The sequence below is a fragment of the Phoca vitulina genome, unplaced genomic scaffold, assembly GCF_004348235.1.
Source record: "Phoca vitulina isolate PV1807 unplaced genomic scaffold, GSC_HSeal_1.0 scaffold80, whole genome shotgun sequence".
Lineage (NCBI taxonomy): Eukaryota > Metazoa > Chordata > Mammalia > Carnivora > Phocidae > Phoca > Phoca vitulina.
Genome location: NW_022589783.1, coordinates 374,642 through 393,276, shown reverse-complemented (window position 1 = coordinate 393,276; position 18,635 = coordinate 374,642). Strand labels below are relative to the sequence as shown.

The 18,635-nt window shown below is 47.6% G+C and overlaps 1 protein-coding gene across 4 annotated transcripts in view; it reads left to right on the top strand.

Moving 5' to 3' along the window:
* The first annotated feature begins 9,447 nt into the window (after positions 1 to 9,447).
* WDR60 (WD repeat domain 60) overlaps positions 9,448 to 18,635 on the top strand; it is an 88,013-nt gene continuing 78,825 nt past the window's right edge. For all 4 annotated transcript variants that reach the window (XM_032394322.1, XM_032394323.1, XM_032394324.1 and 1 more), the window contains exons 1-3: positions 9,448 to 9,574; positions 16,771 to 16,824; positions 17,989 to 18,406. In XM_032394322.1, the coding sequence (XP_032250213.1) occupies positions 9,560 to 9,574; positions 16,771 to 16,824; positions 17,989 to 18,406 (487 nt within the window). In that variant the 5' untranslated portion in view covers positions 9,448 to 9,559. The remainder of the gene's footprint in view (positions 9,575 to 16,770; positions 16,825 to 17,988; positions 18,407 to 18,635) is intronic.

The following is an 18,635-nucleotide window of genomic DNA, read 5'->3' as shown; positions in this document are numbered from 1 at the left end:
CCGCGCTTCCGCCCGCGAGCGGCGTGCGACGTGAGCACGCAGGGTGGGCGGGGCGGCGGCCGGGCGCGGCCCTGGGCCTGGTTCAGGACGCGGGGCGGGCGGGGGCTGATGGGTGACGCCATCGTGCGGACACCACTCGAGGCGGGAGTAAGCGCGGGATCGGCGCGAACGTCATCGCGCGGGGTGGGGCGCCACTCAGGCGGCCCGGCGCGGCCCTGGACCCGAGCCACGTATTCACGGTGGGTGGGCGGGGCCGGACTGCTACCTCATAGCGGGGGCGGGTGGGGCCGACAGGGAAGACAGCGTGCGCGGCGCCGCTAAGGCGGACCGGCGCGTCGTCACGTGGGGTAGGCGGGGCGGGGCGCGCCACCGCGACGGTCGGGCGCGGCCCTGCGTCTAGGGCACGTACCTTCGCTGCGTGAGCGGGCCTGACTTCCTTACGCATCCGCAGGGCGGGGTAGGCCGCCCTCTGAGGCGGGGACGGGTGGAGGGGGCCTGCGCGTGACGTCACCGCGCGGGGCGGGCTCGGGCTTCGGCCCCCGCGCGGTCGCTGCCTGTCGGGGGCGGGGGTGGGTGTGAGAATTGCCCGCTTTTAGGCGATTCTGTTTGATAACTTTTCTGAGAAACCGTACGCACTCCCGAGTGGTCGGATAGAGCAGCGCTCTAAAGCAGAGGGGTCGCCGTTCTGGTGGGGGGTCAGGCCACGGAGCCAGGGCGCTGTCTGTTTGGGGCCGCTCAGCTGTTCCGGGGCGTGAGAGACAGCAGGGGCGGCCTGCCCCGCGTACGGGGCGTGAAGCACTTGCGCTCGAGCCCAGCACCTGCTTCCAAGCGGAACGTCGTGCAGCTTCTTGAGAGGTGTTGGTCCTGGCCGACTCCCTGCTTCCGAGCTCGGACCCTGCTTGCGGTGTCTGAGAAGACATCACACCCCGTGATTACCTTGTTTTCCAGTAAACTCGATCCGGGTCATTCCCAGTTCGGCTTCCAAGGAAACTTTGATTCAATGTGTAACAAGAGAGCTAGTTTTCCCCTTCTTACTCTTCAAGTCTGTGTTACTGGGCACCTTGATCATCTTTAGGAAGGGCAGGGACTTAGCGCACTCTGTTTTTAAGCTCCTGATTGGCGTGAGCACCTCGTGTCACACGAGTTCTTCCCTGCTGTATTGCAGGGATCCTGGAGTAACAACTTGGTAACTGTGATGGCTGCAGGGACAAAGCCTGGTGTCTTCGGGACAAAACGGTGACACTCCACAGACTGCTTTGCTGTGCAGAGTGAAAGCCGGTAAGGTGAAGAAGGCTGCCGGCTGCAGACCAAACTGCCATCACAGCACTATCAGCAAAACAGCTGATCAAAGACTCGATGCCAGCAGGAGCTTTTTGGGTGGGGGAGCACTGGCGTGCATTGATGGCATTGCCAACGTCTCATTAATGGTTCAGCTAGGCTTTAAGTTCCATGAGGGCAACAACCGTACTTATTACGTTTACCATCATGTCTCCAGGCTAGCACCTGAATGAATAAACAATACCTCCCTTCTTCCCTTGTCTTCAGGTCTGTATAGAATTATGTATGCATATATGTGTGTGTGGCCATGGAGATATAGAAATATAGCTCAGAAACATTGCTCTAGGGTCTAGAACACTCAACTTTGGGCAAGGACACTAAACCTCAAGCAAGGGAAGAGGCTTTCCTTTTCTTGCTCTTTTTTTTTTTTTTTAAGATTTTATTTCTTTATTTGACAGGGAGAGACACAGCGAGAGAGGGAACACAAGCAGGGGGAGTGGGAGAGGGAGAAGCAGGCTTCCCACTGAGCAAGGAGCCTGATGCCGGACTTGACCCCAGGACCCTGGGATCATGACCCAAGCAGAAGGCAGACGCTTAACGACTGAGCCACCCAGGCGCCCCCCCCCCCCCCGGCTTTTCTTGCTCTTCACCATATTACATTAAGTTGTAAATATATAAAGTGGCAAGTCTCAAACCTTTTCCTCCGCAACAGCTAAATGTTCTAATGCCAAGTCTTACTCAAGACTAAGTTACAAACTCAAGACAATTACCTTGTTAACACAGGAAGGGGCATGAGCCTTTCTGTCCTGTGGTTTTTCCTCTAAAGAGCCATAGAATCACGTTCTATAAAGATCTGAATGAACACCAGCCACATAAAAAATCTTGCACATCTGCAATAGAGTGTTTGACCTGAGCAGCCTAGCGATGTAAAATACACTGAAGAGAAGTGTCCATGTTGCACACCAATCAGCCTCCCAGTCTCAGCTGCCTTCGTGACCCCTAGAACTTCTGGCCACTTCCCTGTACTTAATTATACCAGCAAGGCAGAACACCTCTCATTCTGTACAGAGCCTAATAACAGGCCCAGCTTGGTTCTTAGGTTTTTGCTAGTATTTTTAAACCCCTCAGTCTCCTGCAAGCTCTTCATGTTACCTCCTTCCTTACCTTCTGTGCTGACATTTATTCAATGAAAGGCACTGCTTTCAGAGGAAAGAAGAACATCACTATGAGTGATCTAGTAAACTATAAAGTTTCAGGCTCTGCCCTCAACCTTTCAAGTTTCAGAGAAAAGAGCTGCCTTCTGTTTCAGCTGAATCTTTTCTGCTTTGTTTCACCTCTCCTCTCGCCTAAGTCTGGGCCTTATCAACTATCCTGTCCACCTCTTCTACCTCTTCCTGTTCTAGCTCCTTCCCTATCAGCTCTACATAGGTTTCGTTGTAGACCATGGTATCACACTTTGCCTCTCTTCCTTTCATCCTACTAACCAGGACTCTTTCTGCCCAAACTCACCAAGACTCCTACCTTTTCTAAGATGCTCCTTTGGTGACATAACCATATTCTTTACCTGAGCCCTGAGTGGGTTTCTGTCCTATGCAACCAAAAGAATCAGAAAAGGCTTGGTCCTTTCTTGCTTGCTCAGATCATGACAGAAATCTCTTACTTGACTGGGAGCCCTTTAATCCCGCCCTTTAAAAGTTCCACAGAGACCATCCCCCCCTCCCCCCACCATGGAGGAGGCAGTGACAGGTCTACCTGAGGTGGCAGACAGACTCCTCAGCCCAGTCTATTAGCAAATAAACACATACACTGAGGATAATGAAAGCCAGGTTTGCTGTTGGAGAAGATATTAAAGCATGGAAAGGGAGAGTCCAGAAAGAACCCTCATGTGTTGGACTGGACTTGGAGGAGGTATGAACTCATGTGTTTTGACATATATGTACAGAGACCCAAAAATAGCTATTGTCTGTATTAGTGTGTGTGTTATATATTTTGTATTTCTCTCTGCTGAGAGTGTCCAGAAACAGTGGTGCCCCTGTACCAGTAAGCACAAGTAACTCCCAGATCTTGGCGTCTAGATACCATTTTCCAATAAAGGGAAGCACAGATCTCTGGAGAAACAGTTGACTTCAGGGCTGGAGCAGTGAAAGTACAAGATGAGCCTGGAATATTTTGTTGTGCCAGGAGGTAAGAAAATGCTCAAAGAATCATGTGCTGTCAAAGGACATGGTAGGCAACTTGAAGGGCTCTTGCTGATTAAATCTGGGACAATCTGAGCAGCAAAATCAAGGATGACATTGGCAGATTACAAGCCAGGGAGTAAAATAGGAACCCATGAGTCCATTCTGATGTAGATGAATGAGCGAGTGAGGAATGCACAGAAAATAAATCACTGGAGTCACAGAAATGGAAGATCACCAGTTAGCAGTCACGGTAGTGCAAGAGCAAGTTATCAACGAAGGCTAAGGGCAGTAGGTGGAAGTTTGATGAGGAATAATACCGGAATACTTTCTACAAGATACTTATCAATTACAAAGGGAAAGGAGTACAGCAGCCTTCCTGGAGCATTTTGCCAGAGAGCTTGAGAAAGCCTGACTTGAGTATGGCCTAGGGGCTCAGGGGGCTGCTGCAGGGTAGGGTCCCCTCTGTTCTTACTGAGGAACTAAATATTCCAGATCACAAGAGACCGAAGAGACACAGCTACATGCGACGTGTGTTCCTCGTGGGATCTGGGATGTGAAGGAAAAGAAGTGGTTGGGACAGTTGGTGGAACAAGGGGGTCTGTGGATCAGACAGCAGACCTGTAACCATGTTGACTTCCTGACTGGGAGGCTGTGGAGCAGAGTCTGTCCTTGTTTTGGGAAGACAAACGCTGGAGTATTTTGGAGTGATGAGTAATCCTATCTGAAGTTCTTTGTCAAATGACTCAGAACAAGTCTAACGATAATGGGTAAGTGTACGTGTAGACAGATGAATGCTGGATGACAGACAAGTGGAGCAGATATGCTGGGAGGTTCATGGTGGGAATCTGGGCAATGGAGACAGGGTGCTTTGTACTTGCATATTTTCTCTAAGTTCGAAATTAATCCAAAAGTCATTTTTAAAAGTCCATATTTCTATCAAATGGCCAATTCAAAATGCAGATTTGATTGAATCTCTTCCCTGCTTATATATCCTTTGCTTCTAATGTGAAGTTACAGTTCCTCTGCATGACACACAGAGCTTGTCTACATTTGATCCTACCTCTCGCCTCACCTCCTGATCTAGGGTCTGCTCTGCTGCTCATTCCTCCCAAACCCTGCTGTTACCTGTCTGTGCCTTTGCACCTGCTGTTCTTTGTGTCTGGACTACCCTTCTCCCTCTATCCTTATGCAAAACTCCTATTCATCTTTCGTTCTTTTTTTTTTTTAAAGATTTTATTTATTTATTTGACAGAGAGAGACACAGCGAGAGAGGGAACACAAGCAGGGAGAGTGGGAGAGGGAGAAGCAGGCTTCCCGCCAAGCAGGGAGCCCAATGCGGGGCTCGATCCCAGGACCCCGGGATCACGACCTGAGCCGAAGGCAGACGCCTAACGACTGAGCTACCCAGGCGCCCCTTCTATTCATCTTTCAAAAGCAATTTGTATATCTCCACTTCTGCAAAGCCTTTTGTGATATCTCCTTCCTCGAGTTAATCCTGTCTATACCTTATGCTTATCTCCATGACTACACTTATCTGCTGAATACAGCTCAGCCCTCAGGAGCCCCAGAGGCAGCTCTATGCATGTGAGGGGGAGCCCTGATGTTCTTGGGGAGGGGAGTCTGAATTAGGTGGTACATGTTAGAGCACCCAACTGAAGCCATCTATCAAGTCACAAGCCCCATTCCAGTTTTTATCGTTATTGAAGATGATATGTGCATGGCTTCATTAAGTCCTCTGCTCAGGTCTCCTTAGGTGAAACCAAGTGTTGGCTTGTTGCCTGAGCTGTGGTCTCCTTTGGAGACCTTCATCTGAGATCCCCTCCCAAGTTCATTCAGGGTGTTGGCAGAATTCAGTTCACTGCAGCTGTAGGGCTTAAGTCCCTAATTTCTGCTGGCTGACAGCCAGGGGTCACCCTCTGTTCCTTCCATGTGCCCCCTCCTTCGTCCCCTCCTGGCATGACAGTTTGCTTCACCTTCTTCCAGGACAGGAGTGTCTCTCAGATGTATCACCTTCTTTGGAAAGTCAGGCCCAACCAGGATTATCTCCCTTTTGACCACTTTAGTCAACTCCTCGGTAACCTGACCACGGGAGTAGATCCCATCACATTCACAGATTTTGCTCACACTCAAGGAGAGAGTGTTCAACAAGAGAGTGGATGCCAGGGGCAGGACTGTTAGGGCCAGAGTTCTGCCTACCGCAATCTCTTCACTGATGGAAGTCCTCCAATTATGGTTTCGTACAGTAGCAGATAATTTATAAATTGATAAAGGCAGGCTCTAATTTTGGTATCCCACCTATTTTCATCTGTCCTAGATGTTTATAACTTAGGTGCTAATCTATAATAACAGTAATAAACTTGTTAATACCTTACTGTGTGCTTAGTTTGCAATAGGCGCTGTTCTGGGTACTTCACATAATTACTCATGTAATCCTCATGACTGCTCTACAGAACAGGTACCTTGTAATTCCCATTTTACTGAAGAGCTAACTGAAGCACAAGGTAGTAAAACAAACTTCCTACGTTCACACAGCCAGTGAGAGGCTGATCAGACTTCTCACTAGCATGTTAGTTCGTTAAACCCACAGGTAGGTTTTCTATCATATCCATGTAGACAGGCATTAGAGGGACACCAAATTTACCTGACCTCGAAAACCAAAGAGGCTGGGAAAGGAAAGTTCTTGACTTTTGTGACAAATTTGCTTATTACTGTGAAAAAAGGTTCTGTTTTTATCATAACCTGGAATTATAAGCTGGTTAACAGCCCAGTGAGGGAGATGGACAGACTTGTTTAAATTCTAGAAAAGAGGACATAGGAGAACTTTAACAAACCAGTGGGACCAAAGGTGAGTAGGGGAGGGTCTGTGCAGACGTGCCCCAGCTGTCTCTGGGGGTCTGGAACAAAGCTAGCTTGGGGAAGGGGCAGAGGAGCAGGCTGCACAATGGCTGCAAAGCCCCACGAAGCCCCCACTGTTGGCTCCCACTTGTCTCCAACTTACCTGTCCTTCAGTCTGCAAACACAGCATTCTCTTCCCATTTTAATGACTTAGCATTGCCCACAATGCTTTAAATCTTCACATTATGCCATTTCAAGGTCCTTCACCGACTGGCCGTGCCCCCCTTTCCAGCCTCCTCTCTGACCATCTCATGCCACTCCATATGCCCCCTGCCACCCCCACTCACATACTCTGTGCTGGACACCTGCTCTGCTCCACACAGAGGCCACTTGCCCATGGGGCTCTGAGCACGTGAAATGTGGCCAGTCTGAACTGAGGTGTGCTGCAAATATAAAACACACACTGGATTTTGAAGACAGTTTAAGAAAAGTGTAAAATAACTCAACATTTTAAATATACATTATATGATAAAATGATAACATTATGTATGTGGCTAAATACATCATTATTTTTTTTAAAGACCTTATTTATTTATTTATTTGACAGAGAGAGACACAGCGAGAGAGGGAACACAAGCAGGGGGAGTGGGAGAGGGAGAAGCAGGCCTCCCGCCGAGCAGGGAGCCCGATGCGGGGCTCGATCCCAGGACCCTGGGATCATGACCCGAGCCTAAGGCAGACGCCCAACGACCGAGCCACCCAGGCGCCCCACTAAATACATTATTAAATTTGATTTCATCTGTTTCTTTGTACTTTTTAAAGTGTGGCTACTATATAATTTATAATGATCTATGTGGCTTGGATTATATTTCTATATGCTTTCTTCTACAGCACAGTTCCAGGGACAATCATATTTCCTGGAACCCTCCAAAGCCGCCTTCTCTCTGGGCTTGGACCCAAGATGTTCTTTCCCAGCCTCTCTGTCTGGGAAATTATGTGTCCTTCCCAACCTCAGTCTTTCTTCCAGAGAGCCGTCTGTCACCTCCTCACTTACTGCTCTCATAGGTTCCCATTATTTAGCAGCTGTTTGCCTATTTCTCTGTCCTAGCAATCATGAGCTACTAGAGGTCCAGAGAGTGTTCATGTAGCTTTCTATCTCTAGCCCTGTCACTTCCCAGGTCATCAAATGAACTTAGGAAGGCATCTACTAAATGAATGAACACAATAAAAGAAATATTACAAGATAAACTGGAACTGTTCATCAAAGGAGTTATTTAGAAAATGGTTGTTTTGGGAGGTCCAGGAGAGAAAGGCTGTTTTAGCCATTTATTCAGCAGTTGTGCTGGAAATAGTGAGCAAGAGGAGACAGCACTCACCAAGCCTGTGAATATGGTGCATCTGGGGAGCTCGAAGTCATGCTGTTTGCTGATGAGGGGTGGCAGTGGAAATAAGAGGCAGAGTTAACGCACGATTATCTTGAAAGGAGTCTGGTTGCACTTGAGACCCAGGTCGGTCACGCGGTATGCATGACTTTATCCTCATATTCAACAGAGTTCGAAGCTTTTCCAGAATCAGATGTTTTCTTGGTTGACAAAGAGTGACACAGTGCTTAAAAGCATGGACTCTGGCATCAGACCATCCATCAGCCTGGCTTTGTGAGTTTAGGCAAGTGAATTAACCTTTCTGGCCTTCAGTCTCCTCATCTGAAAAACAGGAACAGGTCTACCTCACAGGGATGCCACAAGAATTAAGTGAATGGCCCAATGGAAAGTTTGAGTTTGGTGCCTCACTTGGAGCAATTCCTCAATATATCACAGCTCTCACTGAAACTGCCTTTCCTACCTTCCTTTTCTGTTATGTTCTTCCTAAAGGGTTAAAGAATGAGAATGAATAAGAAAGTAGTGATATGCCCAGGACCAGAGTACAATTAAATATAAAAGGCTTTTTGGATCTGCTATTAATTTCTCTAAGGCAAGAAGCTAGGTAAATGGCCTTTATCTGGAACAAAGTAGATCCATAAAACTGTAAACTGGTTCATAATAGTATGTGATTAAAAAACACAACACCTGCAAAATAAATTTTGTATCTCCAGGAAAACATGCTATCAAAAGCACAGACTATTAATAACATGCTCACGGATGTACTCCTTAACACATGATTTGAGAGTCTGCTCTTTTTTGTGTGCATGAAATATTAAGGGGAATCTTTTCTTAGTAACATTTGCATACTAAACAAATGCAAAACAGCGTGTGGAAACATAGCTAAACATCAGTTATAACGTGCATTTCCGGAATAGGACCACCCCTCTTCAGTCTTGCATATTTAAGATGGACTTTTATATTAAGCTTCAAATAAAATAATTCTGATAAAATAAATCTGAGATGCAGAATATCTGTCTTAATGTTTCAGTACTCTTGTCTCTTGTCTCATATAAAAAATCATTCTTTTAACAATTACATTTTCAAATACTTTGATTCCCAGTATCTTACAGGGTGTGTATTATCCAGTGACATATATGGGAAAATGAATTCTAAGGTGCAAAGCCATATACAGATGAAAAGCTCTTCTCCTAATCTACTGTATATTTGCTAAGTCGAGTTTTGGGGTGCTTAATTTTCTTGCTTTGAAGAGGTGGGACGTTAAGATTGCTTCCCGATGCTGCTTCAGGACCTGAGTATAACGCCCTCCAAGTACCTGGTGGTACCCAGGCACCCAGGAATTGGAGTTTAGCCGCTTAAGTAGCAGTCGGCTCAGCAGCCTGCCTCAATTTCCTCGTCGTAGCTCCAGATGTCCAGTGACGCTGCTCAGCTCCGGTCCTCCCAGCCAGGCCGGAGGGTCAGCCCAGCTTAGTTCCCGCACCGAAGCCCGCGCCCCCACCAACCGAACGCTGACCGGGCTGGAGACCCGGACCGCGCTGCGTCCCTTTCCGCCCCACCGAGTGGGGGTGACGGTGGTGCGCTGCGTGTATTGGGGGATTGGCTACCCGGGCCAGCAATGGCTCCGCCCTCTGTTGCTTCTGCCTGTCGGTTGCTAGGAGCCAGGGATGCGCAGGCGCGCTGGGGCGGCCGCGGAGCATTCTGGGACAGCGGTGGCTCGGCGCTCTTCTGCTCATGCCTGCCAACTGCTGGGAGCTGGGAGAGGACAGAAGCGCTGGGGGCGGCCGCACGGCATGGCGGGACAGCGGTCGTTCGGCGCTCAGCTGCTCGCGCCTGCCAGTTGCTAGGAGCCGGGGACGCTGGCCCGGCGGTCCGGGCCTGCGAGTTGCGATGGAGCCCGGGAAGGTGAGTGCGAGCGGGCGGCGCGTGGGGCCGTCCGGGGGTCGCCCGTGGGCCCGGAGTGCACGGTTGCCGGCATCCCGGCCTCCTTCCCGCCGTGGTCGTGTTGCGCGCTGGGCGGTGTGGGAACTGGTCCCGGGAGGCGTGCGGCGGGGTGCGCGTCGTGGTCAGCCGGGCCGCGGCGAGGAGGGGGCTTAGTCCCAGAGCGGTGGACCCTCGGCCGAGGGCTAGTTTGTACTTCCTTTCTCCTTGGCAAAACAAATGCCTTTTTTCTTAACTTTATCACTTAACATATTTTAGCTTATTAATCAGTCATATTATCTGTTCAATAAAATCTACTTTACAAGATCCTTTCCAGAGTTCGCTGACTTTATGTTCTAATCAGGACTAATTTTTTTTCTAGACCTTCTCAGAGCAATCATCTGGGAATTTCTTTTCTTTGTGCTTCTGGGTTAGATCTACTGTTTTTTGGATCCAGTGTCATCAGTATTCTTGGAATCCCCCCCCCCCCTTTTTCCCTGGAGTAAATCCTCAAGTACCTTTTTAAATAAGGTTATGTAGGAAGGAAGCTGTGCTCTTAAGAATGTCTTTATTAAGCGGATACACTTGAGACTTTGGCTTAGTGCAGAATTCTAGGATCAGAATTAATTTCTCCAGCACTTTGAAGATTTATTTATTTGAGAGAATGAGAGAGGGAGAGGGAGCACAGAGTGGGGTAGGGGCAGAAGGAGAGGGAGAGCGAGAAGCAGACTCCCCACTGAGTGTGGAGCCCGATGCGGGGCTCGATCCCAGGACCCTGGATGACCTGAGCCGAAGTCAGACACTTAACTGACTGAGCCACCCAGGCACCCCATAAGTTCTCTAGGACTTTGAAGGCATTCTACTTTCATCTTCTAGCAACCAGTTTGGTTGATGAGATATTTTTGTAAATAACATTTTCTTTCTTTCCAAAAGATTTAGGATCTTTGTCCTTGGTGTTCTGGACATATATGGCAATATGTCTATTGTGGTTCTTTTTTTTCATTCATTATTTTTGACATTTGATTATGCATTTCAAAATGAAACCTCAAGTCTACCTTTACTTCTAGGACATTTTTTCTATTCTATATTTCCTTCTTTCTTTCTGTTTTCCCCATTCTTTCTGGAACTCTGATTCAGTCTCCTGTCACATGTTGAATTCATGGCTCATATTTTCCATCTCCTTGACTTTCTTTTTCTATATTCTGATTTCTCCAGCTTTATTGTTAGCTTTATCTACTTAATTGTTAGTTCTAATTTAATTAATTTTTAAGCAAAGAACTTTTATTACTTGTTACAAATAAGGAGGGAGATAGCTTTTTTTTAGGTTTTATTTATTTATTAGAGAGAGAGCATAAGCAAGGGGAGCAGCAGCAGAGGCAGAGGGAGAAGCAGACTCCCCGCGGAGCAGGGAGCCTGATGTGGGGCTCAATTCCAGGACCCTGGGATCATGACCTGAACTGAAGGCAGACGCTTAACTGACTGAGCCACCCAGGCACCCCATTTTTTTAAAGATTGATTTATTTATTTGAGAGTGGGGTGGGGCGGGTAGGGGTGGAGCGAGGCCAAGAGAGAATCTCAAGCAGACTCCTCGCTGAGCACAGAGTGCCACATGGGGCTTGATCCCACGACCTAAGATCACAACCTGAGCTGAAACCACGAGTCAGACACTTCACTGACTGCACCACCCAGGCACCCCAAAGAGGGAGGTAGCTCTTAAAGCACTGTCTCCCCTTGGGGTTAGAGCAGGAAGCTTTTTTTTTTTTTAATTTTTAAAAATTAAAAAAATTAAAAATTTATTCCAGTATAGTTAACATCCAGTGTTATATCAATTTCAGGTGTACAGTATAGTGATTCAACAATTTCCTACATCACGCAGCACTCATCAGGACAAGTGCACTCCGTAATCCCCATCACAAATTTAACCCATCCCCCACCCCTCCCCTCTGGTAACCATGAGTTTGTTCTCCATAATTAAGAATGTGTCTTGATTTCTCTCTCTCTTTTTTCCCTTATGTTCATTTGTTTCGTTTATTAAATTCCACATATGAGTGAAATCATACAGTATTTGTTTTTCTCTGACTGACTTACTTCACTTAGCATAATACATTCTAGTTCCATCCATGTCCTTGGATGTGGCGAGATTTTATTCTTTTTTATGGCTGAGTAATATCCCATTGTGTATATATGCATCTTCTTTATCCATTCATCAATCAGTGGACACTTGGACTGTTTCCATAATTTGACTAGTATAGATAATGCTGCTATAAACATTGGGATGCATGTATCCCTTTGAATTAGTATTCTTTTTTTAAATAAAGATTTTTCTTTTTTTTTTAAAGATTTTATTTATTTTTTGACAGAGAGAGAGACAGCAAGAGAGGGAACACAAGCAGGGGGAGTGGGAGAGGGAGAAGCAGGCTTCTTGCTGAGCAGGGAGCTGGACATGGGGCTTGATCCCAGGTGGGATCATGACCCGAGCCCAAGGCAGATGCTCAACTGACTGAGCCACCCAGGCGCCCCCAGTGTTAGTTCTTTAAAAACATTTTAGTTTACCTTGCTTCCAGTGTTTGACTTTTATTAATTTCTATGCTCAATGATAATTTTAGAAATTTCTAATTTTTTCTGTTACATACCAAACAATTGGTATTGTGTGAGTTTATTATCATGAAATTTATTAATCATAGCTTAAAAGGTATAAACACACATATATATAGATAAATATATATATCTGTATGTATTGAGTTTATCCTTAGAATAAAATAAATTTCTTGTCTTTTTAAATGTTGATATGAAATTTGAATCGCTGTGTTACAGCCATTCACTGTTAACTGCTGTTAACTGTTTAGGTCGGTGCAGTGCTACTTCATTCTGTTTTTAGAAAGGCTGCATGTTCTAGGGCAAATACCCTGGGCTCTTGGAGAGTTGGTCCTCTCTAACCCACTTACAAGGTTCTCCTGCATGAAGAAAACTGACTAACATTTAGGGGCTTCTGACAGCCTAAGGCTATGTCTCTGTGATGAGCCAGCCCCCTTTGAGTTCCTGTCTGGCAAAGCCCAGGGCTGCCAGAATGGCAGTGTGTTTGGCCAGCACCTGGATAGGCCTGCCCCTCCCTTTCTAGTGCATTTACAGTTTTGCATCCTTCCTCTGTCCCTCTGAGATGTCTGTGTGTCTCTACAACCCAGGAGTGTTTCTCTCTAGGACCTGAAAGCCATCCTGCAACTGGAATCCCCAGGAAGGATGAGGCCTCTGCCTCCAGGTCTCTATGGGAAGGTAGGCTGACTTCCATAGCTGCCAGCCTGCAGACACTCATGTGTCTGGCCTGGCTGCATTTATGCTGACCACCCCCGCGTGATTTCTCTCCCCCAGCTGCTCCGTTTAATGTGCCCAGCCACCCCTGCGCAGATGGGAGTGGAGCTCAGCTATCCCCTGCTGTCGGCAGTTTGCCTTGGACCCTCTCCCCACACTGCTAATCTGCAGCCAGCTCCAGAAAGGACTCAGTCTGCAGTCAGCCTCCCCCTTGCGAGTCAGACTCAGTGCCATCTGAGCTTAGGTGTCCTGTGCCTGGTGCAGCATCTGCACATTAGGGCTCTTGTTTGCAGATGCACGCATCCACAACGTAGAGTCTGTCGTCTGGAACGTGAGAAACGACCTGCACATTCTCAGCCAGGCAGTGTGCCTGTTGGTGTGCTAACAAGCAGGGATTAGAGGGATAGCTGTGGAACAATCAGTAATCCAGTTTACTTGATTACTTGAGTAGCCAATAATTTGTTTCCAAGTGATCGAATTTATAATATAAAACATTTTCTAGCATTAACGGGTAATTCTGAAAAAGACAGCCAAAGGTAAATTATGTCTCAATCCTAAAGCTGTGTGTGAGCCAGCCTCCCCTCTTTGCGTCTTTTGGCAAATGCACTAGTTAGTCTGTTGTTCTGTGGGCTTGGGAGGCCACCTTCTGTGGCCTCCAGTGTCCCTGCTCATTCCAGCCTGTAATTCTGGGCATTCTTGCCATGAGGGACACCACCCCTGCATGCTCTGAACTAGATCCCCTGGGTTGGACCAGTGGTGCTGTGGACACAGACCATGTGACTGCCACGGCATGAAAGTCTGGGTTGGGTTTGGGGCAGTGGGACTGGACAGGAAGAATGGATTTCTTTCATTTTAGGAAACGTGTTACAAGAAGTAGTAGGACTTGATGATGGGTTGCATCTGATGTGAGACGAATGTCGGTGCCCTGTCCACCAGGCCACTCTTGGCATGCAGCCAGCCACAGCGACTGGCAACCAGGATGCTGAGGGCAAGGGTGCGTAGCCCCCAGGTGTCAGGAGCTGTGGCAGCTGTTGTCAAACAATTTGTGGAGAACAAAACAACTTAGCACTTTTAGCCCTTTATTAACACGCAGCTAATGGGTTCAGCTCGGCAAGCGAGTGACTGCTCAGCCGAGATGGTGCTGGGTGTTGAGGCGTCGGGTGGCTGCTCAGTGCTGCCAATCCAGGACACCCTGGAAGCTCCTGGGTTGGGTGGTGTTTGGAGGCAGGCATGATGTTCCAGGATCTATGTGCTTTGGGGAAACTGCTTTTTGGGAATAGGGAAGTGGGGCTACAGGGATGACTGGGGATGACAGGCCCGGAGCATGACCCCAAGAGTGAGTCTGGCTTTCCTGCCTCTGAGTCTGGCTCAAGAATAAACAGTACATAGTGTAATGAGGGAAAAGGACACTGGCCCAGGGGAGCTATTCTGCAGCTTCCGCCTCCCGAAGGGATGGTGGGTGAGGTGTCCGTGCTCCCCCAGCCTCCTCCTGGGGTGTCAGCATGAGCTGGAAGAGAAGCGCAGAGAATTCCTTTGAAGTCCTGCTGTTCTCTGGGGGCAGATGGCCAGCACCATGAAGGCTGGCTAAGACTCTCCCTGCACAGCGCTCCAGAGAGCCTCGTGGTGAATGGGCATCATTGAGCCGGCTCACCAGGTGGCTCACGCCAGATGCTGGTCGGCTACGCTGGGGCTCTTTCTGGAGTTGCTCATTTTGCATGCAGCGGACACGCAGCCCGGGGTCACCTGGTGTGGACATTGACCTCCATGGAGTTGAACTCTTCAGGTTTGCCTGTGTGTGGACTGAGTAATCCTGTAGCTCGAAGGGTTTGCTGTGTAGGCAGATCCCCTCTTTTGTTTTGTTTTCAGGGTGGGGTTTATTCCCCTTGTAGGGGAAAGCGCGGCCTTTCTATTCTGTACTCTGTACCAGAGTTTATTTTTATTTTTATTTTTTTTTAAAGATTTTATTTATTTATTTGAGAGAGAGAGAATGAGAGAGACAGCACATGAGAGGGGGGAGGGTCAGAGGGAGAAGCAGACTCCCTGCCGAGCAGGGAGCCCGATGTGGGACTCGATCCAGGGACTCCAGGATCATGACCCGAGCCGAAGGCAGTCGCTTAACGACTGAGCCACCCAGGCGCCCCTCTGTACCAGAGTTTAACTGGTGTCTCTGTTCCACAGGGCAGGGGCTGAGATGCTGGTGAATTTGGTCTTTAAGAGACCTTGGCTGAGTGGAGGGTAAAAAAGACAGAAGGCTCCTGGTGTGAAGCACTCTGTCCACACATATGTACGCAGAGTTCCTAAAAATATGTGTGACATGTGGGCGCTGGGATAGGGCATGAGGGAACTGTGTGTTATTTTATAACATAAACCATTAATTTTTTAAATGACCTAAGACATTTAAAAGAGAAAAAAAGAAAGAAAAGTCTTTAGGGGGTGAGCAAGGCCGTTTGCCTGATTTTCAAGGGCCCAAAGCTGGGTTGGTGAAAAGGGCAGAAGGAAGATCTTGTGGTCTACCAGAGAGCTGTTGCCTGCAGGGTTCTTACCTGTCAGCATAAGTCATGTAATTACATCCAGGAGGAGGTCCAGTCCATGGGCCCTGGCTGGTGCCCTTCCACTCTGTAGAGGTCTCTAGCTCTTGTCCACACGAGCTCTCTGTTGAGTTTGGACCATTTGTTTGGAAAAGGTCCTATTTTAAACCTCTACACAGAGCAGTGAACTTGAGACAAAAAATTTAAATGTTCAGAAACTATAAGTTATAACTATGCTAATTGCTACTGATCATCTTACACCATATCTTGCTGAGGACCCATTTTGTTAAATCAACCAATTTATCAAAAAATACGTTTTCTTACTATAGTAGATCACAGTAAATTTTGTGGTTATAGTATATGTTGGCTAGATTCTTATAATTGATTGCTTTTTATTTATTTCTAGTTAGTATTTATGAACTATTGTGAACTGTTTTTCTGTTTCCTTAACTTTTTTTTTTTTAAAGATTTTATTTATTTATTTGACAGAGACACAGCGAGAGAAGGAACACAAGCAGGGGGAGTGGGAGAGGGAGAAGCAGGCTTCCCACTGAGCAGGGAGCCCTATGCGGGGCTCGATCCCAGGACCCTGGGACCCCGACCCGAGCTGAAGGTAGACGCTTAACAACTGAGCCACCCAGGCGCCCCTCTCTTTCCTTAACTTTCACATTACCAGGAAGATTTTTGGTGGCTTATCCATGAATAAGTTTTTGTTTTTCATTTGTACTACATTTGCTTTAAATCTGAAACTTACAAAAATCTTACTTTTTTTGTACCCTCAAAGCAGTGTTTCTCAAAGGGAAAGTGAAATAATCTGGATAAATCTACCATGTTGTCTATAGGAAACATCCTTGGTTGATTTGCTTAGTGAGTTTCTTCATTATCTAAATCTGTCTTGTATGCGGCAGGTGAATTGTGTATGCGCTTATGGAGGAGTCATGTTGCTCAGTACCTGAGGGCGAGGGGGGCAGGGCGCAGCCTGCCAGGTGGGGACACTCCAGGGGCATCTGCTCCGTTGGCAGCCAGGAACACTCTTGGGCAGTGGGACTGGGCACTGACAGGCATTGGGTGACGTGGAAGGTGGAGAGTGGGGAGTGTGTTTTACCTACACTTATGAAGTAGCCAGAGGAACACATTCTATAATTGTTTATAGGTAATCTTAGACGAGGGAATAGTTTTTTAAAATTTGCACTACTGTTACCTTTTTTTCTAGTAGGTAGTAATTTCTTGCATGTCAAGGACTAATTGCCATTGACTTAAATGGCCTAATGAAAAAGCAGCTCACTAGAGTGTACAAAATTAGTTTTTTAAACTTTAAAAATTCTAACTTTATACTTTTCTTTTTAGAGAAGAACAAAAGATGATACTTGGAAAGCAGATGACCTCAGAAAACATCTTTCGGTATTGTATCTTAAAGATTTGAGTTGGGGTCCTTTTGGAGCTTGGACGGTTTCTTGGACAGTTTTACCTGCTTCTCAACTTTGCTTCTGTGTGGCTCATTTCAGAAGTGTTTTTGACTCAGAGATAAAGCCGTATGGTTATTAGGTCTGGAACTGTGGTGGGACAGGGTTGCCCTGCTCAGCCCATCAGGTTTCTGTTACGGGTCAGGGCTTGGGCCATATGTGTCGGTGTGTGCGTGTATGTGTGTGGTGTGCATTGAGTGCATGTGTGTGGTGGGTGCACATGTGTGTGGTTTATCTGTGTGGTAAGTTTGCATGTGTGTGTAGATGTGGGTCTATGTGCATGTATGTGTGTGCATGTGTCTGTGTGTGTGGTGTATGTGGAGGGAACTTTGGGCTGAGAAAATGAGCAAAAGGAAAATCCTCCTTTGGATTGGAGTCGGGAGGCCAGAGGGGGCAGCGCCCAGGCTCTACCAGTCCACTGTCCGCTGCAGACCCAACAGGGAGAGATGCATCTCCCCGTGGATACTCGTTTACTGTCCCGTCGGGAGAAAGGAAGGTTTCCTTCTGCCCTGGCAACAGCTCAGCCAACGAGAAGCCACTACACTTCCCAGCTCCAAGTTTACACCAGTGGACTTTTAGCTTAATGCAGCCCCTCCCAATGCCCCCTCTCCTCTGTAAAAGAGCCTCCTCTCCTTTGTTCCGCAGAATCACCTATGGTTTTGCCTTAGCTTAATTGTCCCAGATTGCAATTCTCTGCCATTCCCGAATAAACCCATTTTTGCTGGTAAAGTAACTGGGGTTAACAGGTGTTGAGATCAAGACCTCCTGAGAATTTTATAGGGGGGAGGGGCCGGTCAGTCCTTGTTCTTTGAGTTGGACCCAGGCTGTTGGTGTCTCAGAGACTTTAAGATACAGCTTCAATATCCCTTTCTTTTTCTTTCTATTCCATGTAGTATTTCAGATTTGACTTGCCAGCCGATGAGAAAGTCTCTAATAAATGGGTGCCAATTGCCAGTCATAGAAATGCTCAGTCTGATTTTGCATTCAGAGACTCTTCTTCCAGGCCCATCTTGCTGGGATGGAAAGCAGTTGAAGCTAGTGTTAAGACCCCTCATTGAGTGTGACTCAGATTCCAAATTCTGCTTTTTTTCTCTTGGTTTAGGCTGCACAATCAGGTAGTCCCAAGGAAGATAAGAAACACAGAGAAAAGAAGCTGCATAAGGAGTCAGAAATGGACCTTCCTGAATACAAAGAGCCCAAGCACAGGGACCCAGACCGAGACACCAAGTACAGAGAGAGGCCTGGTGAGAGAGATGGCCACACCTCCAGGGAGAACCCTCATGGGGACAGAGAAAGAGAAAAGCAAAGGGAAAGGAAAAAGGCCTCCAGAGACCGGGACAGAGAAAGGCATAAAGAGAAATACCGAGAACAGGACACAGAGAAGTCTCACAGTAAAGAAAAAGACAGGGACAAGGATAGAGACCGCAGAGCTAAGAGGGAGGAGCTCGGGCAGACGGCTGCCCACCATAACCTGCTGGGCCGGCAGCTCCTGGACAGAGCAGAACGCAAGATGCGAGCAGGTACGTGTTTCTGCTCTGGAACCTTTGCACCTGGTGCAGCCCCATATTCCTCTGATCACTGCGGGGCTGGTGGCTGCATGTGTCCCCGTGGAACCTTGGCAGCTGGTGCAGCCCCATATTCCCGTGATGCACTGCAGGGCTGGTGGCTGCATGTGTCCCCGTGGAACCTTTGCACCTGGTATAGCCCCATATTCCTCTGGAGCACTGCGTGGCTGGTGGCTGCATGTGT